Below are 25798 nucleotides of genomic sequence, written 5' to 3' on the forward strand. Positions count from 1 at the left end.
CCAGAATAAGCTGCTCCTGGCCCTGAATGGTTTTAATTTTGCTTCATATAAGAAGGCAAACTTATTTCCCAGATGTTGTCCTATATTCAAAAGTTGCCTTCCACGTCTTTGGATAAATTACAGCTACACTTCAAAGAAGTCTGTTCCAATTACCTCTCAGACTTTGTCATTTTGCAATAAAATCAAAAGGAAAAACTATTGAAAGGTATTGATAAGTATTAGGCAGAGCATGCAAAATGAAGTTGTATTCCAACATTTGAAATGTATTTGAAGGCCCAGCTTTCTGCAGCAATGCATTCAATAACCCCTGAGGCCAGTTGTTCAGCTGATGTGAATCAATGTAGCTTCACTGGCAGCACTGCAGCCATGCCAGTTTACACCAGTTTAGGATCTGTCCATTCCAATCTGACCACGGCTCTGCTCTTGTGTTTAATTTTTTTCCAGTCCACTTGGCAAATATATCTAGATAAATATACTTATGTGTGTATATGTGTATATATACATATTTATATGTATGTATTTCTTGCTCCCTAAAAAGCGCTCTGCTGACTGTGTGTGGATGAGGGAGGCAGAGGAAAGGGCATGGTGAGAAGACACAGTCCTGTGCAATTTTCTTAAACAAAACTGCTTGATTGAAATCCCTAAAACTTTGCCTGGGGAAGGATTACAGAGCTCACCCCAAAGCATTCCAGAGGGTTGCTGTATTTACAGCTCTAGGAGATCACCCAGCAGATGCAGCTGGACAGGGACCTCCTGTTATCCTTCCACTTAGCCCCTGCCTGCTCTGCAAAGATCATTTGTAGCAGGGAAAATGCTACAGGCATCTGCAGCTTTTGTGTTCCTGCTCACCACTGCCATGGAAGCTGCTTGCTGAGATGAGCTCTTCTGCTCACCCAGACTGGGCCATGTTTCCCTCTGGTCCCCATGCAGCTCTCTGGGAACAGCAGTCTGCACTGCAGATTGTCCAGCCCCACCTTGAGACCAGCTGAAGGATGAATGGAACCCGTTTCCAGCTGCTGAAGCCCTGCCTGCTCCTTGGGCTAATCAGTTTAAGCTAAGAGTATAATCTCATTCATTTCTTTTAAATTGGAATCTGTCTTTTTTTAGCTTACAGTACTTTTGCTTGCCTTTCATTGCCTTAAATGGAATCTCTTTATAAAAGCCTAGACAGCTCGAGGATAAAATTTTCAAAGAATGCTTTGAAAATAAGTTTTAAACTCCGGATGACTTGCTTGCTTTCTAAATTTTACTCAGCATCCAGAGAACTACAGTTTTTCAGAGTTTATGGAGTGCCAAGAGCACTGAGAAGACTTTAAAACAAGAAGAGTGGAATCTACCAGTCTAGCCTTACGGGTTTTTGTTTTTTTTTTTTTTGGTCAGGCTGAAAAGCAGCCTTCCTGGGAAAATAACTAGAAAATAACTAAGGTGTGCAACTACTAACCTCTTGGCTTACCGCTCAACATTGAGCCCCAGGGATCCTAAGGGTCACTCTGTACCACGGCCAGGTAACTGGGATGGTTGGTGGCCGTGTTTTCAGCAGGCCCAGCAAACCCAGGCCCCAGCAGGGCTCCCTTACCTGCTGCACAGTCTGGCCCCACGTAGGGCCGGTAGCAGTCGCAGTGGTAGCTCAGCCACAGGTTGATGCAGCGTCCCCTGTTCTGGCACGGGTGGGGGTCACACCAGTCCCTTTTAGCACATCCTGTCCTGACATTTAAAGATGACCCAGATGACACATTCTCTGGAGTAATAACATTCAAGTCTACCTCAATATCCTGAAGACAGCCTACAAATGAAGGTGCAGAATGTGTATTAAAGGTGTTCTGTAGAGAATGGCTGTTCCCCACTGGTAAGCCGCCCAAAAACGTGCTCTGAAACGCAAACATCACCTGCTCGTTATCTATCTTAGCAGACGTTTTATTGAGACAGGATTCTACACAAGAGCTGTCAAGCAGATTAAGAATAACAGCTCTTGCCAAGGTTACCTCCACTGAATGCCATTCTCCATCACTGACATTATGTGGAATATGCAAAAGAGCCTGTGGCTGATTATTGACTTGCACGGATAAGTGTAAGTAGCCGTTCAGTAATTCCAGTTTTGCAAAGGTGTTTTTCTCCCCTCGGTGAAACAGAAAAGCTGTGTGTTGCACAGTTTGAAACCTCAGGTTTATATTATAGAAAAAATCCTTTTTATGGGTCTGGGGATTCTTCAACAAAAGGAAACTGTTTCCTTGAAAAGAAAATGTGGTTATGGTTTCACAGTGTATTCCAGTATACCCAGGTGAACATATGCAGCTGAATCCGTGTTGGCCATTCTTTAAATGTGGGATACATATTCCATTGTTTTGGCATTGATGATCAGTACAGCCATGCAGGACTTCTGTACAGTTCCAGCCACCATAAAAAATCCCTTCTTTGTCTGCAGGTGGACAATGGCAAGTGTAATTTCCAGGAAAATTTTCACAGATCCCACCATTTTGGCAAGGGTTCATGTAACATTCGTTGACGTCTTCATCACAGTGAGTACCTGAAGAATAAACAGAGAATTAGGCATTCTGGTTGGAATAACTGGAGCCCAAAATAACACTTTTAATAATGTGTTTCATTAAATTATCTTTAAGTAGATAAATAGATGATGGACAAGTAAAAAAAAATATACTTTAAATATAAAAAAGCCATTCAGTTGTCATGGTTTCCTTGTGCAAAGTATTATGTAAACACCTAAGTGATAACCACATTTTGGAGAAGAGAACCAAGCAGATGCAGTTTTGATATGGATAATGTGATGAAATTAAGATAAATGTCATCAGATGGGATCAAGAAATTGTTTCCCATATGCCCTATGGTAGCAATTTAGAATGCTTTGTAAGGAACTGAATTATCACACACAAAAACCCCAAGAGTTGTTGCTTAATTCCTATCCATAATATAGTATGGGGATCAGCTGAGGATGATATGCTGGTCATTCCTTCTTTTATGTGTTCATTCAAACAGCGTAAGAACTACAGACAATTATTCCTGGTCCCATTGGAAACATCTTGGAGCAACACTCAAGTGACAGTCACAGGACTTAGAAGTGATATTTGACACGGTGGGTCAGGCTGACAAGTGGGTGAACATGCATGAAAAACATATGTACTGCAAAAAGTATGTACTACAGGGGAACTTTTTTACCTCTCCTCTTACAAAATATAAAGCAAGAAAAGATGAAAGGAATATTCTCTCAAACATATCAGAGGTTGATTGGTGATGAGAGAACTTCTGCAGGAGATTGTCAATACAATCTCATATTTCCTCTTCTTTCATGTAATGCTTGGCTTCTAATATATCTGCTAAAAGGAGAACTCCTCATCTCAACCCCATTGAAATTGGATTGATGTGGCCTAAGTGGGTCTGCTGGATCACACTTCACAAACAAAACCAAATCTTCCTCTTGTAAAACTAATCTGTTTACCCCTCTGCATTGCTACTCATCTATAAAGCCACAATCACAGTAACTTCTCCCTTGAGCAATCAAGTGACTGATATGCATGCAGTGGATCAGGGAAAATCTGTTTCTCATCTCCCTTGGAAGCAGTCAAAATATCCAAATACCTTTTCAATAACTCATGCTAAGTGCAACTCTTTAACATTTCCACTTCCCTTCATAGTTATCTTAGAGAAAATGAGATACATTTTGCAGATAGTTTTACTATCACCAGCACAAATTAAATAGATAACTTTTCATCCATCTCCACAGCAAAACTGCTGCCTGTAAATCAGATAGTGAGATGTGCTGAGGCTCATGGAGTGTCAGCTGGATGCACCAGGCACCACACCTAGCTTTATGTACAAATTCACATCAGGCTTTATTTCTATAACAAAGCACAGCCATTCCTCATGGAAAATTACAGAGCTGCGTTCAGCCACAATGAAATGCTTCAAATGGCAGCAGATAAATGTAGTTACTCAGGCTAATTCTTTGCTTGTCCACTTTATTCAGTCACAGTTGTAACTGGGCCCACCTGGGAGAGTGGTAAGTACAGGAGAGCCAGGAGGGATCTGAGAAGTGGGAGAGATTTGTTTAGAAGATTAGCCAGAGTGAAGTGATCATAGCAGGTACACAAAAGACTCTCTGCAGCGATCCAAGCCACTCAGCAGTGCTCAATTAAAGCATACACAGAATTTCCCCTTGAAGCTTCAGGCTATGGAGCACAGCTAGTGCCATCTCCCTGGCCTGGCAGTGGGGTTTTGCTGCAGCAATCTCTCTCTGCTTTCCAGCCAGGCTCATCTTTATTCCAGTGAGAGGTGTCTGTGTATACCTTAATGTGCAGTGGCATCTGGCAGAACTGCGACTCATTGGGGCTGACTTTCTGCAAGTGAAGTGCAGCTCCCAAACCATCCCTGACTGGGGGCAGAGCCATGTCTGCTTTGGCCAGTTTGTGACAATTTCAGTGTTTGTAACTTGTCCTGCTTTTGCTATTCCTGTACATGAAGAGTGAAGTTACTGTGAGCTGTTTCCTGTTTTGGTCCATGTTTTAGTACATCTCCTGCCTGATACTGCTCCCTTCCCTGCTCTGACAACGAGAACAATGTGTCCTGGGGTCTTTTACCCAACTCAGTTTTAATATGATGGCTGTGGAAATGAAGGTCTCTTTGGGGTTTTTGTGTCAAAGATAAAAATTAGCCCAGCCCACAATCAGCTGGATCAGGTTGTGCTTAGCCTTGTCATAGGGCTTCAGAGTGGACAGACTGTGCTCAAGGATTTAGAGGCTGGGAGCCCCTGTGAAACCTTTCATTAAAAAATCAGCATTGTGAATGGCTAGATCCTTAGTTGTTGCATTTTCAGCAATGTGTGGTGAGTCTCTGTGTGTTACTTTATTATCCCACAGCACCTGCCAGACATTCCCATTGCCTTGTAACTTGTGATCCAAGTCACACTTTGCAATAGAGACTTGCCTGTGGAAAGGATGATACAGGTGCGTTTACCTTAACACTAATCTTTAGTGTTCTTTGTCTATAGAAAATTAATACTATCAGTTATTAAATATGAAGTGACTCTTGTAGAGCCACATGGATTTCATACTCATTTCAGTGTCTCAACACAATGCTTTTTTTAAGTAATGATATTAAAAATAGATTGCAAAATAATTATTTTATCGGGTAGTGCACATAGATAGACACGTGTATGCACTTACATATATAGGCCTACTATTTCATAATAAGATTACACAAGCACAAATATAGGTCACACCAAAAGATAAATAATAAGTCACTTTTTTCATATCAAGAATAAATAAATCAGCTGTTCATGCAAGTAGTGTTGATACTGCTTGTTATCTGCCAATTGCTATGCAAGCAAAGACCACTGTCAGTCAAGATAAAAGCACTCTAGATAAAAGGATTAGTCAATATTTATAGAACTGTATAAGCAGTTCAAATAGCTCAGGTTGGAGACATTAGCATGTAAAAAAAGTAGTCTCAAAAGATGTAAGGCATACCAAAACAAGTGCAAAGGCAACCAGTTTTTTCAGTGGTTACATGCATTAACTCAGCTAAGCATATTCATGTTTTTAAGGGAAAAAGTAGAGTAGAATCATACAGCATTTTCTCTTCTAAATATGTGAATATTTTTAAAGATTTTTACTTTTCCCACCTGTGAAGTTGGTTTTTTTTTCAAAACAGATGAAACAGTTCCTTTGATTCAGTTTGATCACTCATCTGTCTCCTTTTCCACTTACACATTATTACTATATGGTGGCTATTTTCTAACTATTAAACTCTCAAATTTAGCAGCAAATATTTCCTGCAGAAGCAGGATGACAAAAGCAATTATTCAAGCACAATTCTGCTGCATGCCACTGATTTTCCTTTGGATTAAATTAGAAAAGTATTATCCAAATGACACTTTTGATACACACCTTTGGTTAGAAATCTTCTTACCTTTTGCCTTTTCAGTCCCCTGACCCTAAATAAATATCAAGAAACTACAAGCAAGCAATCTGGATAAGGTTCTACACATTCAATACAGTCTAAGTACACATTCAAATTCACAAAAAGAAAAGAATTACCTGTAAACATTGTCATTACAATGATGTAAACTTGTATCCTAGTTGCAACCATCTTTTTCCGCAGGAAAATTTCCGAAGGAAAAAGATCGTTTAGCACTTAAGCAGTTGACAGGGTAAATTTCTGTAAAATTCACAATAGTTCTTACTATAAAGGCTTCCTTTCCAGGATTAGCTTGCTCCACTTCTGTACCTGCTGATGCAGTCTGATGGTGTATTTTGCCCAAGCCAGATCAACAAGGCTTAAAGTAAGACCCACTAAACTGCTTACACAATAGATATGTATCCTATTTAAATTCTTTTTTCTCCAAGTTCGTGCTCACACTGAACATTGTCTCTGTCTCACAGAAATGCATATTATTAGGATCCATTCAAAACTGATTGCTCACTTTTTTTGTTGCTGTTTTGGTGTTGTTTTTTAAGTTTTTTTTTCCTTTCAAAAGGTTTGTTAATCCAGATCAACTCTGTCATGGTCACTGTCATTCAGAGAAAATGTACATCTCAATAAGCAGATAGAAAGGATCTAAAATTTGATCCTGTTTTTTTATTTATAAAGTATTTTTGTTCAGTTTGCTTTCTCTACTTAATGGAAGTCTGTGTCTCTAGATTTTTGAGTTTGCTAAAGACATGTAAAAAATTATTTACCAAAACATTTTTTTTCTGCAGCTCTTGAGCAGCACATTTTGATTTAGAACAAATTTAATGAGAGGAAAATCGAGTTCGGGAGATTTAATTACTTATTTCTGTGATAATTTTAGCAGCAGACATTATTTTTGTCACTTATGTTTATCAATTTCTTCTTCTAACTAATTTATTCACTAATTAGGAAATTCCTGACCTCGTGTCACATTTGGGTTTAGGTTCACCAAAAGACTCATACACAGAACACAAATTTGGGTTCATTTAATCTACAGTTCACAACTGCTTTTATGGAGATGCTCAGAAAGCTGCTGCTTCTTCCAGCCTCTGACACAAACATCAAATAAGTTTTCCTATAATGCATTTAAATACTAAAAGGTAAAAATTTCACCCAGGCTCTTGAAAAGGTGAGTAAGGCAGCTTAAAAACAAAAAACAAGTTCATCTTGATAAGTTAGTGGGAATGCACCTGATTAGTAGCGCTTATCAGACATCTCATGCTGCAGTTTGATATTTAATGTTCACTTTATTTTGAATATTGCAAAAAGAAGCTAGAGGTTCTCAGTAGCTGTCATTCCTTTTGTGGAGTGACTGTGACAACAGGACTCTGAGGGAAGGTTATGAGCAGACACAGAGGGGACAACAGGTGGGGACAGACATCTGCTCTTACAGCTCAGTGACACCACAGGGCTGGTGGCACACTGAGACAGGGTATGCAGCAAATGGCCCAAAGCTGTGCCAGAACCACTGGTGGGAGTTTGAACAAACCTGCCAGGAGCAGAGACTCTAATACAGTCAGATATTGTGTTTAATAACATTTTCATATACAAAGCAAAGAGAAAATTCCATGTGAAACCACCATAAAGCAGGTGTAGAACTTGTGTAATCCTGCCCAGAAAGTAATTGTCAGAAGTTCCCTGTCAAACTGGGATCTGCTTATGGTTTGGGATTGTCCTGGCTTTGCTCTTGCTGGTGTTTTCTTAGAAAATGTGGGTGTTGGCTCAGAAAGCTTGCCTAGTAAGTTGTCTGATGAAACAGACAACTGTTAAGTGAAGCTTTTGATTTTTTACAGATAAAATGACCTTTATAGGTGAACATAAGAAATTGGAGAAATAGTCTGAAAAAGATTGTATTCAATTCTGGAAGAGCTCACTCAGTTTTCATAGTCTCAGGCCAGAATAATTAGCAATCAGGTGGAATAATAATTTCAACCTACAATGCTTCAGTTTCACTGAGTCCCCTTTTAGTTCTGCACTGCAAGGAAGATTTGGATCAACTAGGAAGAATTCAAGGAAAGCAATGACAATGACCACAGGTCAACAACAAATGGCTTATGAGAAAAGGTTAAAAAAGGGGGGGTTTCAGTCAAGAGACAAGCAGTGTAGAAAAGAGAGCACTCTGTGCCATGAGACCACAGTAAACAGGTGAAAAAGTCACTGGTTGGCCTGCATAAGGAACATCCAGGTCATACTCTAAGAAAATATTTCTAATGATAATAAGATGACAAAGGCTTTGCATATAATGCCACTGGGAGCCATAATGTCTATAGCGGGTCCTTAAATATTGGTTAGAGACAAAAATGTGGTGAGACACAAGCCAGCAGATGCTACCTTAGACCCACAGGCAGCCCAAATGATACCTGCATGCCTGTCCCTTGCACATCAATTTTTCTATGGTTTTGTTCCTCCCTAGAATGCAATAGTGCCCAGCAATTGAGCTGTAGGTGTGTCAAACTATACCTGCACATACAGGTAACAAATGCCAGCAGGAGTAAACCTTAGAGAATCTCAGAATTTAGCATCCCCCTTAGAATATACTCTATGGAAGACAAAGAGTTTGCAATAGCACTTTCTCCACCTGTATTTTAGAGTTTTGGAAATGTCTGTTATAAAATCCTACCCCGGGTGCAAACAAGTCTCTCTTCAAGGGACTCATTAATCTTGAGAAAGATCTGGCAGAGCACATATTCTTCAGGGCCCCAGGTTTTAGCAGACAATCATGAAAAATCTAACTTTGCCACATCTGTGCAGATAATTGCAAAGAGATAATTACTTTTTTGCTGGAAGGAGGAAGTGCACGTTCATGAGTGAGTAAGCACAAGGAAATAAATTGACCATCTCTGTGTCATTGTAATTAAAGCCCATACTTTGGGGTACAAATCAGTCACCATGCAGGTCAGGAAGGAAGTTTTACTCTTATGTACATCAGGGCAGAGCAAGGGAAGAGTATTTAAATGGATTTTTTTTTCACCTATTTTTCTTCAGTAGAAAACTGGCTCATGTTTGATACCAAACTTCATGTGACCAGTGCTCTGATCCTGCAGGGCAATTTCTGTTGCTCTCCTGGCAGGAAAAGCTTGTGTAAAATTAAGGACAGAACACAGAGTAGAGCTGGAGCACATGGAAAGCAGGATTTTTTAAATAGTAGGATAATAAGCATTTGTTAACATTGGGCTAATTTGCACATGATACCTTTCACACAGAACTCTAATGTCTTAAAGTCATAAGACCTTGCTAGTTATTCCTTTATTGCAGACAAACTCACTATTCTGCTATTTTTCCTCTTGTCATTTGAAATGTATATATAAAGTTAATACTGGCTAGGAAAAAAATTAAAATAGAAATAGAGTTGAGTGGCTTGGCTAAATCATTAAATATGTCACTCTAGCTGAGGGATATGGAATTCATAATGTGCTACATTCAGAAGGGCATGCTGTAATTCAATCTTTTTAAATGTTGCTGGCCCGAAGCTTCATAGACTAGTTTGAATTTTCAGTAAAAATGGATTTTTTTAAAGTAGTAAAAACCCCCAATCCCTTAATCTCTTCAATCAGTAAAGGTTTCTGAGAGCAAAAGTACTTGGAAATGTTTTTCCACTTGTTTCATGTGTTTTGTCACACCTAAAGTAGTTTTCATTTGAAAAGGAAAAAAAAAAAATAGAGAAGCAGAAAATCATGTACATGCCATAGGTGATTAGTTGTTTAGTGAGATCTGGTGTGTTGATTTTATTTTAGGAATATTGGAACCAGCCTTGGCTGCAGCTCCGGGGTGGACGGGGCGGCCGCAGGGCCACGCGCGCAGCACGGCCGGGGTCAGGGGACACTGCCTGGCAAGGGCCAGCACAGCCACACTGCTGCCTGCAGCCTACCCCTCCAGCCCCCATTTCAATTTGCACAGCCAGCCATGTGGATCCAATTGTGGGATTAGGGTCTGGATCTGGAGTAAAGAAAACCGTGTTGAAGAAATACGTCCCTGCGTGGCACTCATTTTGAGTGATGGAGGCAAGGAAGGAAGTCAAATGGTGGCAGCCCAGTTTTCAGCATCCTTGTGGAGTGGGTTTTCTGGCTGCACAAATCTGTTGTAGCTATGGCCATGCTGATGGTATGAGATAGGAAGGTGGGAAGAGAGGAGGGACAGGGCAGAGACAGGGTGTGTCAGGTTAGGGTAGAGAAAGGTGATGGAAAAAAGAGTAGGTAAGATTTTGAAGACTAAAGAGATGAAAAAGAAGTGAAAGATGTGACTGGGGAAAAGGAAATTAAAATATGGGAATCAATGGTACTCCTGAAGATTCTTGTGCTGGTATTTGAGACAGAATTCTTGTCAGACACATGGGCATTTGAGGGTAGTAGGAGAACAGAGTATATGTGTAAGGCCATCCATCTATATAGGATGTGTGAGGGATGCTAAGAAAGGCTGCAGATCATAGATAAGGTCTACACAGAGAACTGGGCTAAAACTGAGAGTGGGAAAAGGAGACCATGGGAGTAATACCAGAGACAAAAAAATTATTAAAAAAACAGCAATAGATTATTATTTTTTTGTAATCAAACAGCCATGTGCACTGGAGCAGAGAAGTCAATTCACAAAACACAGAATTAGGACAGACTCAAAGAAAAATTTACATTGAAAGAACATTCAACAGTCACCATCTGGTCCAGTGGTCCACTCAAAGGGTCAGGACACCATCCAGAGAAGAAATTGTAATAGCAGGTTTCAGAGAATTTGTTATTTTATACCTGATTCTGGACCAGATATTTAGAAGCCAAAGGAAGATATTTGGTGTTCTGCTTTCCAGTACGGGATTTTTCAGGTGTGCTCTCTAAGTCGGAAAAAAGAGTATGTGCAATTCAGGAATTTTTCATGTATTACCTTTTAGAAAACAATGGCAAGACTGTCAAATTCAAAGCAATAATGATCTGATTTGCATTTTCTGTAGATTTATGAGCTTGTACATTGAGATGATGCATGTGCATTTGAACTGAAATACATCCAGAGGGATCTTAAAACAACCAATACCTTTGAGTTGTTTAATTAGATCATACAAGGTCATGTTTCATTGACTTGAAAATCTGTTTGGAGCATATGATTCACTTTGGAATTAGGAAACAAATTAATTTTCTGTCCTACAAACACTTCAGGGCTTTAAAAGGGTGCTGGCTGTTGATGAACACACCCATTGAGAAATGTACTCAGTGTCTTGTCTCCCCTAAAAGAGATTTTCTACCTTGTCTCTTGCTGGCTGTTTCCTATTTGTTTTAACTGAGTTAGGCAAGCACAGCCACTGTGCTGTCTAGTGTGAAACGGCTTCTGCCCTGGAAATGGCATTCTGGAAAATTTCAGTCATTTGCAGGATTTTCTCATTTTGTTATAACTAATGTGAATTTCCACAACATGCAGAAGTGACTGTGTTTACATAACTTCATTGTCAGTCCTTGTTGAAACAAACTGAAACAGCTGTAAAGACCAGAAAATAATAATTTCAATAGGGCCTATAGAGTTTAATTGATAAAGGAGATATGAGAATAGAAAAATCTAAAATATGGGTGAGTGAATGGGTGAGTGCACATAACATGTTTCTGCTGTGTGTATTTTGAGCTGTGCACAGCATAATTGTATAAAGAGCATGGCTATACTGTGTATAATCACATTTGTCTATTCCTAGAATATATATATATTTACATTATTTATTATCACTTTGAATACAGAAAAAAAAATCCAGGCTTTTTATGCTAAATTATCCACTTTTTATTATTTTTTATGTGTGTTTTCTTTCCTGTGTAAGCTGTGAGCTGCTCCAGAGCAGATATAGATACAGAAAACCTGAGATTTTGGGCTGTGATCTTTCAGTCTGGCTCTCTGTCAGTGGGAAGGGCAGAGGATCGTACCTCTTTTCACTCCAGCAGCAGTGTTCATTCCCCTCATTCCCTGCAGTGTTACTGTGAAAACTCATCTAAATGGTGCCTTTCTTCATCCTAGGTTTCATATGCTTAACTCCTCTTGAGGCTGGGAAGATTGAGACCCAAGCTAGCTTCATTTTAGCCTGGTCACATTTCACTCCCAATGGCAGCGGGACAGCATGGACCTCAGCTAGCACTGTGTGTGCTTGCCATGGAATCCTGGCTGCCTGCTGGGGGATTTCCTGAAGCATATTAGAGGTATGAAATTTAGCTAGATTAAATCTAGTTTTTCTATGTCTTTATGTTCTACAGTTCACTTCTGTAGCTGTGCAGACTTTTTCACAGTACAGCATTTAAATAATTTTATTTGGTACTACAGGCAGTGATTTACCATGATGTTCTGGCCTCACAAACAGGTCTTATAACAGATTCTGAACCCTCTTTGTTAAGAAAAAACAGTGCCCACAGGACAGAGACTAAGCCATGATTGTATTGATCATTTTAATTCTCTGTATTAGTGTCATGTGGTTAGCACAGCCAGACTCGAAGAATTACAGCAGTGGGAGAGCAATCTGAATCAGATCCACCAAATCTACTTCTAGCAGTTAATTATCAGCATAAATTAGCTGTCTATACCAGGTTTTTTTTCCTCTCTGCAAGACTGTTTATTGAAAGTGCAAAATTCATTGTCAGCCAGGGAAGGAAAGTGTTTTCCTTAACCTGGTTCTCCTTACACAATCAACAGAAGTCCTTTTCTAAGTTAATTCAAATATTTTTAAAGGGATCAGCATCCAGGTCATCAGTAAAAGGCTAGCTTAACTTCTTTGAAATTTTCCTTGTACCTGAAAAAATCAGTCCAGGCCCCTAAACAGAAGCAGGCTGTGCCTTACTAGAGTCACCTCTGAGTTTATTTCAAACAGTGCCAATGAAAAGGCATAAAAATACTGGGCTTTATCACCTGTTCCTCTTATTAGCAAACACTGTATAATTAAGAGCTAGATGCTACAGGGAACAATTAATGTAATAGCTTTTATGTAGTATATCACATAAAATTAGTTTCAGTGCTCACTTTATCAGCTTATTTTTATCACTCAAAATCCCAACATATTCTTTATGTTCTTGAGAAGACCTTAGACCTGGGACTCATCAATGCTAATTAATTGCCAGCAAACTGCAAAAGTCCTGAGTCCGATCCAACAAAAGCATTAAAGCAATCTTTTTATTTATTAACAATTAAAATGGGAACTGTATGTATGTATATATATACATATGTACATTTGTGGATACAAAATTAGAAGGAGTTTTTTATGCACCTGGGAGTTTGTGCTGTGGAGATAGGTAATCTTCAGGAAGCACATGGAATTCTGCAAAGGGATTCTCCCTCCAAGTCCTGCACCTGGGGACAAAAAGCCCATCCAGCAGAAGAAGCTGGGGCCAGCTGGCAGGAAAGTGGCTCTGCCATGCTCTGAGCAAGCTGGGCATGAGGCAGATGTGGGCCTGGCAGCAGAGGACCAACCCATTCCTGGTCTGTGCTGGGAATTGTGCTGCCACCAGGTCAATGGAAGTGACTCTTCACCTCTGCTCAGCACCAGGGAGACCCTGCAAAGCCCAGCTCTGCTCTACCCAGGTGCTAAAAAGGAGCAGTGATACTGGGGCAGGTCTTACCAAGGGCCCTGAAGGAGTTGAGGAATTGGAAAATCTGTCAGGAGGAGAGACTGAGAGAGCTGGGGTTGCTCAGAAGTTGAAAGGAAAGTCAGTTTTAAAGACAGGAGATAGCCTTCAATTAAAATCTAATATATAAACTTCACCCCAATTCACCTATTCCTTGCCTTTGAAGAGCTGTGTACTGCCTGACCTTGTGAATGTGGTTGCTCTCATGGATGGAACAATGCTCAAGACATGGTCCCATAAATGTGACTCTCAGCTGTATAGATGTCCTGCTTTCAATTTCAAAATGCTGTATCTTGTAAAATAGTTCTTTTTAACAGCCACAGGTGGGAAATCTGACACATAATTGTACTGTAGAAGTTAAGAGTTAATGTTAGGGTTCCTTACTCCATTGCCCTGTACACAGGCTTGGCAGTGTTAATCCAGGAAGGTTTAGAAGATTATGTGTACATGACAGCCCTGAGGATTTCCATCATTGTGATTTTCCTTCCAACTCTTTTTTTGAAGAGCATAATGACCTATGACAACTGAGCTTTATTCTCTGAGGAGCCTGACATTGCTTCTGTTTAATGGATCAGACAGTTTGTGATACATCAGCTCTAGACACTTTCTTCCCCATGTCAACCTGGGGTACCTCTTCAATATTTCCCATCTGTGCTGACCTGTGTGATCATGAGGTCATGTCCTGAAGTCAAACCCAGAATCAAAACACTCACTCCTACCATGGGCCAGACTATTAATGCAACCCATTTAATTTACATCAACTTGGAACTTGACATTCAATTTCTCAGTCCAGAAGCAATTATTTTTAAAGGAACATGCCAACAATATTGCTTGGTTTAGAATGGTGAAAGTTCAAAAGGGTAAAAAACATTTCACACCATAAATAAAGAATTGATTATACTTGAAAACAAAGTTTGTAATTACTACTGACATTTCTGAGCCTAGATGAGGTGCCTTTTATGCTTTAAAAACTGATGTCATTCCTGCCACTGGCATTATGGGAACCTTATGTAAGGCTCTGAAATAGTCCTTTGCTGATATTTTAAGTACAAAGAGGAAAACATGAACATTTTGCACAATTCCTGGGTCAAACACTTTTTTTTTGTCAAGAAAAGGTGCAAAATTCTTTGTGGGTACCTCCCTTCAGCCCAATAGTCTGTGAGCCAGACTACTGGCTTAATTAGTAAAATGCTTAATTTGTTGTTCTTGTGTGAAAGCCAAGCCTACAATGTTCTATGAAATTTTAACTAGGAATAACCCTGTTTGGATCATCAAATGACTCTTTTTTACTCAAAACCATGGTGCTTGTTTTCTCCATAGCTTTTACAGCCCTGGGTGGATTCTGCATGTCTGGCTGCAGACTGGCATCCCTGAGCTTCCCATGGAAGATCCTGCTAACCAAACTGCCGGTGCAAAAGCTGAAAACTGCCACAAAGAATTTGGAGCAGCAAACAGGGCTCATCACAAAGTCCTTGGGAAGCAGCAGCTCCCAGATCAGGCTGCAAGGACAGGCAGCTCTAGCCAGAGCTCAGGAAATGTCTGATGGATGCTGGACATGGACAGCACTCCTCGCTCCCTCTGCTGGCTCACAGGTACAGAAGGGGTACAGAGCTCTGGCTCTCAGAGCTCTGCTGGTACCAAAATCCTGATTCCAATCCAAACAAATTGCATGTTTTCCCAGCAGCTGATGCTTTTTTAGCAAGGTAATACAAGGTTATGCTAAGCTCTGTAAAAACTTTAGTTTGTAAACAAAATGATGAATGGCATGAGACCATTAATATTTATATTATAGCAGTTTAACAGCAGCCTGCAAAATTCATCTCAGTGTAGGTCAATATTGTCAACATAACAAACATATGCAAAGATCATGCATTCCCACTGTCAGAGGCCAGCCATGTAAAATAATTATTCAGAAGTGAAGACCAACAGCAACTCTCCTTATTAGCCAGCATGCTGCAAATTTTACAGGAAGGAATTAAGACAAATCCTTGATTCTCACCTCAAAAAAATCCAGCCAGAAAACTGTGCCCTTCAAAATAGCAAAAAATGAAAGTTGAGAACCTTTATAACTAGTAAGGCTTCTATAAGCAGAGAAATAAAGTACCCTGAATTGGCTGTTATGTATGTGTTTACACATGTGTGTATTTCTGTGTGTATTAGCATATATGTGTGAAAACACATTTATTCTACATGCACATGGTTCAGAACTACCAGCCCATGTGCTTTTTCCTGACTGAACTCTACCAACTTCTCCCATGCCACTCATGAGTTCCTCTGCTATGTAGGGAAAGAGAAGTAATGCCTCTTAAATATTTGGCTGTGTAATTTAGTGTATTTCCAATAAACTGGATTTTAATGGGGTTCACAATGGTGACATTCTTAAGGCTTGTTTTGAAATCATCTGTTGAACAAAACACTGAACTATTAAATCAGGTCATTTTGTTTATCATTTGACATTTGACCTTAAATATGCCATAAATTTAAAAGTATTGAGAAAGTAAAATATATTAGTCCTATAGCACAGGTCTTCTTTTTACTGTCTACTTGCCAAGCATTTTCTCCAGAGCAGTGAAAGCTGGATGTGTAGATTTAAAGTTCCTTTCTGTTTGGGCAGAAGTTGTGCATCTGTTTAACTTTGCAATTTTTCTGAAACTGAACCAGAACAATGCAGTCTTACACAAAGAAAGCAGTGCTAGAAAGCATATGCTGTAAAGTAACTCCTGAGATGGACAACCCAATTCTAAAGGAGACGAGCAAAGTTTTGCTGTCAGTTTGGTGTGTGCAGGACCTTTGATTTCACATGGGTTTGTGCATGGTTATCACTTAGACCACACTTAAAATTCAATTCTCATTAGTGGTAGCCTGTGCAATCAGATGTAACACTGCTGGGCTGGGGAAAAAAACAAGAAAGAAATGAAAAGGCCAGAGAGATTCTTCAATAGAGAAAGACAGAACAGAGCAAGTTCAGGAGCTCAGTCAAGAGGTGGCAAAATTGGATTGTAGAGAGGCTATAAATACATGAGTTATGCCAATTAAAAAGGCTAGGAAAGGTTTATCCAGAGATTTAAGAAAGAAATCAAAAAAGTAAGTAGGCAGTGCTTGAAGAAGGCCCCAGGAGGAAAATTCTTACTGGATAGACTTGATTTAACAAGTAGTCAATCATACAATGGAATGACCCACCAAGAATGATTGTCAGAAAAATAACAGGTGCTTAGAAAACATTATTTCTGATTCCAAACAATATCCAACTGCCTTATTTTTTTTTTTTTTTTTTCTTTGAGCATGTTGTCCCAGGTACTGGACACATGAATTCATTAAATATAAGGACATTATCTGTCTGTGTGTTGCAAGATCTGGGAGCTTATGGATTAAAAGCCATTCATCCCCTCCTCCTTCCCTTCAAGGAAAAAGCTTTTCATGCTAAAAAGTGTTTATGTGCAACACTGTTTAACACAGAGAGATGTGCCAGATTCAAAATATCCACTGCTTCCAGGCTCTGTCAATCACACTGGACTACATTATACAACTTAACATATCAGTGCAACTAGAGAAAATAGATTGTAGTAATGATGGGTCAGCTGTCAAATTTTAAAGCATTAAACCCTATACATGTTCTGAAAATAATAATGGTAGATGCTTCCTAATGTTTGAATATCATATATTTCTAACTAAAAAAAAAGAACCAAACCCAAAGCATCTGACCTTTGTGCACTCCTCTGGTGCTGAATAATGCAGAAGTGATGGTTGACATGTCTTTGCATTCCTAGTTGCAACTTGCAACAAGGAGAGAGACTGTAATACATATTTCTCATTAAAAATATACATAGGTACATCAGGGCTCTAAATATCAGTTCCAGTGCTACAAACCAGGTTTGGGAGCTAATTCTCTAAAGAGTTGTCATGGAAAGCTCTAGAACTCCTTTCCTAATAATGATTCAGCTTTTACTAAAATTTAACATAGAGCAGCATTACCAGTAAAAACACTTTTCTGTCAAAAAATTCCCCTGTATAACAGAAATAACAGGGACAAGCTGAAATTCTCAACAAAGCCAAATTTTATTTTACTACAAGGAGTCCTCTGCATAGTCAATGCCCATGCTAGGTGCATAATTTGTTTCTAGGATCTGAAACTATTTCAGTCTCTACTTGGAGCACATTGTGGTAAGTGGATTTGATGACGATGTACAAACACATCCTTCATGAGCAGTGAAATTCCACTATTCACTGAAGTAATGTCATTCATTATGATCCTATTGGACCTTATTCTATTTTTCTGAAGTGCAGATAATACCCAAACATTCCAATTCTAGTGAGTGAAACCCAAGCTGTAGAATACTGTAACCACAGAAATGTTTTCAGGTGTTATTGATAACACTTAAGAACATATGCTACTCTTTCCTGAAGTGTCTTCCACCAAATCAGGATTCTTTAACCAGTGGTAAACACTGCGTAACCATTACAGGTAGAGTCAGTGCCTTCAAGCAATCGCTCTCACAGTCTGCTGCCAGGCAGGGGGCAAGTTAAGTCATAAGAAGATTAATTTTTGCCAAAAAAAAAAAAAGCTATTAGGCTTTCATAAAGTGTCTCAAGATATGGGCTGCTAAGGAAAGAGCTGTCATGAAAAACACAAGTCAGTCTTAGTTGCTGTGGTGATTTATATGGTGAAAGAATGTAAAAATTACACTTTCTTTTACTAAATGGTATTTCTTAAAATTGTTCAAGAGGAACACTACCTGCAGTAGAAATGAAATTGAAATATCCCACTAGTTCTGTAATGGTAACTGATAAAGGAATGACAGATTCATAAATTCTTCCAGCTACAACCCAATTTCAGTGCTGCCCACAATGTTCTGAGGTATTGCTGCCCTTGCAAGGCCATTACCTTACAGAGGGTGTGAATTTGAGCTCAGCCTTGGCTTTCCTTCTGGAGAATTATCCAGAAAGAGGAGTCACAATGATTACTAACAATGTGCTTGGTCTGGGAGCTAAGCATTAGTGCTTATTGCAAAGAAAGCAGTTTGATAGTGAATGAAGAGACAAGCAAGAAGTCAGGGAGCATGCCTCCTTCTTGGGGCCTGAAAACACTTTCTGCCCCCTGGAATAGACCACAGACCAGTGGTAAAGGACACACTTTGTCTTTCTAAGAGAATATTCTGATCATTTCTAAAAATTAGGAAATAAGGAGAGAAGGAAGAACTCTGTGGCAGAAATAGAGGAGGAGCCAACAGAGAAGGAATCAATTCTGATGACAATGTGAACATCTCCTTACCAGGATGCTACTAACTGAAGAAATGTTAAATAGTATTAGTGAGTAGAATCATGAAAAGCTTGTCCAACTGCTCTTTCAAGATCAGAGACTTGAGCAGAGTTGGCACAGCACTTTAAAATGCTAATTATCTGTTTGGAGTAGGGTTTTTACAGGCAGTAGTGCCTGCCAGGCCCTGAGGGCATCCTGCGTTGGTCCAGCCCGTGCCCATGGAGTGTTGGAGCCACTGGAGACTGGCTGGGAGCAGGGACAGGAGCTGCTCCTCCTCCTTCCCCCTGTGCTTTTGAACCCAGGGACACGTGGAAATCACAGGGCTGGGGCAGAGATAGGGCAGTGCTGTAGGAATCCGTCCAGGAGAGCAGCAACTGCCACGCTCAGGGAACAGCCACATTGTTCATGTTGTGCGGCACATCTGTCCAACACCACCCAGCTGGTTTGGTAAGGGAACATTTCACAGCAGCCCAACAGTGAAATAGGGATCCTATACTAACTGCCAATGCAGTTTGGGCAGTGAAGAAATGTGTGTGCATGCCAATTACAGCCTCTCTGTGGTTCCACAGTGGTAAGAAATGGTGCTCTGCCCACAGCAGCACCTACAGACATGCAGGGAGATGGAAGCTCTGTGTGCTCTGTGGTTCTGTCAGCTAAGTGAAGAATGGGAGCCCAGATAATTCAGTTTCTAAGTACTGGTCCCATGACGTTCCCAGTTCAGTGTCTGGCCTGAGGTTTTCTTTACTTAGCTGAGTGTTCAGCACTCTCCCATACTGGCCATTTATCTGCCTCATCTTCTGGCTCTGGGAGACAGTTTCTTTCCCCCATGCATATGGCAGGAATTCAATATGCATACGACACCAGTCTGATCATATCATTTTCATTTGCAGTAGTCCAACAGGCTGGGAAAAGGGCCAAGGAAATTTAAAAGGGAAAAACAGAAAACAAGACAAATGAAAAGGCCAAAAACCATTTAGGAATTCCTGAAGCAAAGCAAGCAGCAGTGCTGGTGGCACAGCTGGCACACAGCAGAGAACAAGAGAGCCGTAGTGGCCAGGCCCTCAGCAGCCAGCACTCGGGTGTGACAGCAGGCACCCTGCCTGCAGCCAGGGGACAGGGCTCTGCTGCTCTCAGCCTCACTGAGCTGAAGGAAAATGCATGGGCTCATCCCTGCTCCCAGCACTGTCCCCCAGCAGGGCTCTTTAGGCACAGGAGCAGGACCTGCCTGCCTGGCACAGCCCCTGCTCCTTGGGCTCTGCTCCACTCTGGAATGTATCACTTGGTAGACCTTGCAAGTTCAAGAGCTCTCTAATTTTGACATGGTGTTAAGTTTATTACAACCTGGTGAAATGAGTCACTACCAAATCCATAGCTCTGCCTTTCTCTTTTCTCACAGGTTTTCATGAGCGGAGTGAAAAGTTTAACCTTTCAAATAACAGCCTTTTTAACAAAGGGGCAGTGCTAGAGCAATACAATATATCCACAGTATGAAAGGACACAGTTCTAGGGTAACTATTGCCTTTACCTCGCAGCAACAAATCACAAGACCTTTAAATGAAAGCCCAATTTATTAAAAGTACTGTTGTGCTAGGGGGCCAGCATGCCAAGGTAATATAAAAAAAAGCTAGGGTTTGCTACTGCAGAAATACTGAGACCTCTTGAAATCTGAGTATCCACAAACATTGATTTAAAAGGGAATAGGAGAAGTTTAACCCTTTGTAGAACCTGTGCTAAAATTTTCTATCTTACATCTGGATAAGGAATATCTAATGTCCTCAAAGAGTTTCTAGCTGGGATAAAGTTTCCAGACTGGGATTTATATATTTATTTTTAAGAATCAAATTGTCTAAATAATTTTGGTTGCAGATTTAATCTTTTTAAGACTTTCAGTAGGACTACTGACTATTTTTCAAGTCACCTGAAGAATCTGTAACAAGATACTGCCAAGTAATATTTATTCCTTTCTCCCAGTTTGTGAGGAAAATATTTTATCCTGACATAGACATACATTTAAGTTCCATCATCTCCTGCCCTTAGATTTAAAACTGTAGTCCAAAAGGTGGATATTGTCAGTTTTTCAGTTCAATTACACTAATTTGTTTGTAATCTTATCCAGTAAGTGCAAAGATGCTTGTCAAAGATCCTCAGTTTGATTAGATCTTTCCACTGATTTCAATGGCTTTTGGATCAGGCCCTTGCAGTGCAGAGTAAGTGGATTATTATTTCTGCATATAGCCTGCTTTGGTGAAGTATGATTATAATGTTATTATGAGTGCTTTACTGAGGATAGAGGCATAATAAAATGAACGTGGTTTATTCAATATAATCTATTTCCTGTTGCAACATGAATCTGAGGGGTTATATCTGAAGCACATACACCAATTCAGGTGTTAAGGCTGGAAAAACTCCTGAGTTACAGCTGCAGACATGTAGGATTTGGGGTGTCAGTGAAATATACTGATATCCACATGCAAGGATCTGACCTTTTTTCCAGGTGGCTGTTAGTTCATCTCCATTAGATAAGCACCATACAGTAAATGGTCTTGATCAAGGACTCACCTGCCACCTTGAATCACACTACTGCTACCAACTCTAATCTTACCTCTTCTTTAATTCTAATTTAAAACTAGGGGCTTCTTCATAATTTGGCTATAATTAGAGAAATTGTTTGTGCAGATCAGAGGTGAACACTTCCAGTCCTGCCTAAAGGTTTTTTGTGCTGAAGCTTCTGACATCCAAGGAGGCTGAGGCTCATTTTGAGCACTTTTTATTTTCAGGCTACATGGGAGAAGGAGAAAGACCAGAGAGAAATGTGCAGTGCTACTGCTAAAAAGTGTCCCGTTAAAGATTACGGTCTTCCTGCCAAAGTGTGGGCAAACTGTTTAGTAAGAATAACTATTTTGCTGAGTTTTTTTTCTCATGAAAGCTATATAGATAGGATCCAACAGGTATGTGTATAATTAAAATTACTTATAGTTTCTAAAAATGTAATTTAACTTGCATACCAAGTCAGTAGAAATTTCAGGATCTCCAATACTTTCTCTCCCTCATTCTTTGGAGAGTTCTGCATTGTGAATGATGAGGTTATAGATTCAAAAAGTGATTCAAGATTGATATATTTACATACATTCTGACACACTTTTTTTCAGACCAGTTATGAGTTTCAGACTGAGAGTAAGTCCTCCATATGAAAAAACCCATAGCATCATGACCCAAATCAGGCAAAGAAGCCAGGTGAAGGCAATTAACAAGGAAATGAGAGGACAAAGGATGGCTAATCAACAAAACGCACCTTTCTGTTTCTCTCACAGAACTTAGAAGTTTCCACATGACGACAAGACAGAAGGAAAAGAAGCTGGAGGTCTGGACATCCCTGACAGGAGGTGAAGAGAAAGCAGCGGCATGGGAAGAGATGAGGGTGCTTGGGACAGCTGGGAGACGCTGAAAGCCTGGGTAAAGCCTCAGCTATGGGCTCTTAGCAGAACAAAAGAACAACAGCAACACTTAGTGACAGCACAGGGAAGGACAGTTACGGGGAAGGGCTGGAACAAAAACAAGTCTCGATACCACTTCCAAGAAAAATAAGTAGAGGATTCAGAGCGAAAGCTGTGGTGTCTCTAAGCTTTTGTGCTTCTTGGAGACAGCAGTCACACATTTCACCTGACATGAAGTTTATAAGCTTCTCGGGAGATGAATGGAATGAGAAATTGAAGGCTGGATAAATGAATATAGCTATTAATTATTTTTTTCCTTCAGAAGGAACAGGCGGGTGGAGTTAGAACAGTACTGCAGCCGCAGAAGCACACAAGCCAAAGCCCGAGTGGTTCGCGGCTGTGTTAAACAGTGCTGGCTGCGGTGGAATAAAGGCATCCTGACGCATCTCTGTCAGGATCTCGGCTGGCTGTACATTGGACTGTTTTGCCCTGCAAGGACAGAGCTGTGCACTCAAGTGTTGGGAGTTTTGCCGCGGGCGGTGGAGCGGTGCCGCTTCGCTGGGCCGCGCTTGGCCCTGCCCGGCGGGCCCCGGCCCCGGCCCCGGCCCCGGTCCCGGCCCTTACCGGCGAAGCCCGGCGGGCAGCGGCAGATGTAGCCCTCGGCCCGGTCATGGCGGAAGGCCGGCGGCAGCCCCGGGACGAGCCCGTAGAGGCCGGCCCAGGAGCGCTCCACGCAGTCGCCGCCGGAGAGGCAGGGGCTGCTGCGGCACTCGGCGATGTCCTCCTCGCAGCGGGAGCCCGCGTAGCCTGCGGAGACACGGCCACAAGGTCAGGGTGTGACACTGGGGCTCCAGCCTCGCGTCCCGCCAGGGCGGCGTGCTCAGAGTCCCCTCCAGCCTGGCAGTAAACACTGCCAGGGATGGGGCGGCCGCAGCTTCTCTGGGCGCCCTGTGCCAGGGCCTCACCACCCTCACAGGAAAGAATTTCTTCCTAATATCTAATTTAAGCCTACTCTGAGTTTGGAGCCATTTCTCCTGGTCGTGTCACCACACTCCCTCTCCGTATTTCTTGCCGGTGCCTTTTAGGAACAGGAAGGCTAGATGGTCTTTAAGGCACCTTGCAACCCAAACTGTTCTACAGTTCTGTCATTCCGTGTGCTGTTCTTCTCTTCCAGACCCAGAATATACCCTGTGAGCAGTAGCTGCCCATGGCTTCAGTTTGCCTCAGCCCCTAGAAGCTGCGAGTCTTTGCTTGCAGCTCCCTGCCCGGCCGTGTTTCATCTGGAGGTTTAAGTGCTACAGTGATCCCTGAATTCTGGAAAAAGAAAAGGGTTCTGCCTAATTTTTCCTTATCTGTTGCACCAAAACTTGTGTAGTGCAACAACACTGAGGCATTTAGGGCTCACAGTGCTGTCTGTGCTCCTGCATCCTCAGTAAGCTCACAGACAAACTCCTTAGAGAGGCTTCTTGTAGTTTGTGTGCTGCTGGAGTTGTGTGGTCTCTCAAGAGCACAGGGTCTGTGTCCCCAGCGGGGTGTGGGCCCTGTTTGCAAACAGCTGTGAGAACACAGCCTGTGGGTTTCACTGCCAGACAGAAGTCTTTAGACTGGTTTAAAGGTTGGGTTACTGAAAACTAAAAGCAGCATCAGCTGCAGCAGTGATGCGTGTGTCATATGGTTTGAAGGATTAAGTAACTGGAGACTGCTCCCAGCTTTGACTTATCTGCTGTCTTGGCACTGTAATGCCGATGCCTTTTGGTTTGCCCACTTTTGCTGTACAGGAGAATCAATTCTCAGCTGGAAAAGCAAGCAACTTACCCAAAGGGCTCTGCCTTATGATGAATGAAGCCCATGTAAACACAAGGCCATAGAGGACTGTTGAAGTTACAGAGCTTTAACCTTTTATTATATGGGGGGGTGTGTGGGGGGGAAGAGTCTCTACTACTACTCAAGGAATGTGCATAGGAGAACTTGGAGCTTACCTGGCCAACAGTGGCACGTGTAATTGTCAGCATGGTCCTCACAGGTGGCGTTGTTGTAGCATGGCTGTGACCAGCACAAGGGAGTGAGGGTCTCGCAGTGCAAGCCCATAAATCCAGTCCCGGTGCAGTTGCAGCTGTACCTGCAACACAGAATGCAATGTTCACTCGGGCTGGAAGTCAAGAGATCTGGGCTTTGTTCCCAAACATGCACAGGCTTCTTGTGTAGCCTTGGCTCGCAGCTTACAGGGTTGAGTCCAGCTTGAGACCACCATCTGGTGCTTTAGGAGAAACCGCAGCAATTGGGAACCAACAATGAGCTTTTCCCTGAAGTATGTGGTTTTGTCTGGGGAAAAAGAACTGCTTGTGAGTTGATTTTGACACAACCCTAAGAATTATTGATCCTTCTCTTTTTCTTCTTCTTTCAATTTTTGGGAGAAAAAAAGTTTGTGGCATTTCCAATGCTTTTTAAAAAAATTATTTTGTAGGATTAACATTATTCACAAAATGAAAAGGGAGGAGAAAGTGTGTTAGTATCCCTTCCTCTTGGACTGGTAGAAATTGCATTGGCAGAAAAACAAGGAATTTTTTTTTCCTCAACTAAATGCTTTTTTTTCCCCTGCAAACCAGCCTTTTATTGTTAGGTGAAAACAAAAATGTCAATTGCTTGCTTAGTCCCAATAACAACAGGAATTCAGCTCCCTTTTGACAGCAGTGTGACTACAACATAAGTAAACAAATTAGTGTACATATAAAAATTACCAATGTACAGATGTCAGTAATGTCTGGGAAGTTTTGTTTGCTTTCTTTTTTTTTTCTGGAGAGCTGAGTGCTATAAAAAGCATAATTCCTGTTCTTTGGTCATCAAGTATAAAGTTAACACATACATGACATGAAGATGCAGGCTTTTGCAAGATACAAGTTAACTGTGCAGGCTTGTATGATCTTGACCTAAAAACATTATAGGAAACAAAAATTTCTTCTTCTATTTTCTTTTACATTAAAGTGATACACCATTATTGTACAATTGAATTCCTAGGGCATCTTGCTGAGCAAGATATAAGTATACTTATTTGATAATTTCTGTGCTTAATATCCAAGTCTTAGACTTGGAGTAAACATGTGAAGAGAAAGTGAAATTGTTGAACATAAAGCAACATCAGAGAACAACTGGCTCCTGCAGTCTAACAGAACAAAAAGTGCAAACTTTTTATTACGCTGTTTAAGTGTGTGCATAAGCAGAAACTTCTGGCTGGCCAGTTTATTACTGGTGTATGGATTATTCCTAAATCAAAACCAGAGATGACTTAGACCAGGTGGCATTTGAATTTCAGATATAAAAAGTAATGAGGAAGATATGAATCAGAAAAGTAATTTTCATTCTGAGGAATGTTCTCAAACCTGAAGTCTCCTTCTTCTGCTGAGTTTTTCACACATTTCTACCATGCATCTTCAGTTTGGTGCAGTTCAGCTTTGGTGAAAGCTTTGTTTTCTGCCTGTGTCCCAGCTACTTTTCCCTTTGGTTCAGAGTCGTGGAGCAGGGAGGAATATCCAGAACTCACTGCTTAATGTGCAGCCCCACCTGTGTGTCTTTTTCTTGGG

At 41.0% G+C, this 25798-nt stretch overlaps 1 protein-coding gene across 1 annotated transcript in view; it reads right to left on the minus strand.

Annotated features, from left to right (window-relative positions):
* Nucleotides 1–25798, minus strand: part of CRB1 (crumbs cell polarity complex component 1) — a 95416-nt gene that overhangs the window by 33458 nt on the left and 36160 nt on the right. Inside the window, exons 5-7 of the mRNA XM_050977774.1 lie at nucleotides 24200–24339; nucleotides 22845–23027; nucleotides 1577–2524 (exon numbers count right to left, since the gene is read on the minus strand). Of these exons, the coding sequence (XP_050833731.1) occupies nucleotides 1577–2524; nucleotides 22845–23027; nucleotides 24200–24339 (1271 nt within the window). The remainder of the gene's footprint in view (nucleotides 1–1576; nucleotides 2525–22844; nucleotides 23028–24199; nucleotides 24340–25798) is intronic.

This window comes from Serinus canaria, chromosome 8 (genome assembly GCF_022539315.1).
Source record: "Serinus canaria isolate serCan28SL12 chromosome 8, serCan2020, whole genome shotgun sequence".
Taxonomy (NCBI): domain Eukaryota; kingdom Metazoa; phylum Chordata; class Aves; order Passeriformes; family Fringillidae; genus Serinus; species Serinus canaria.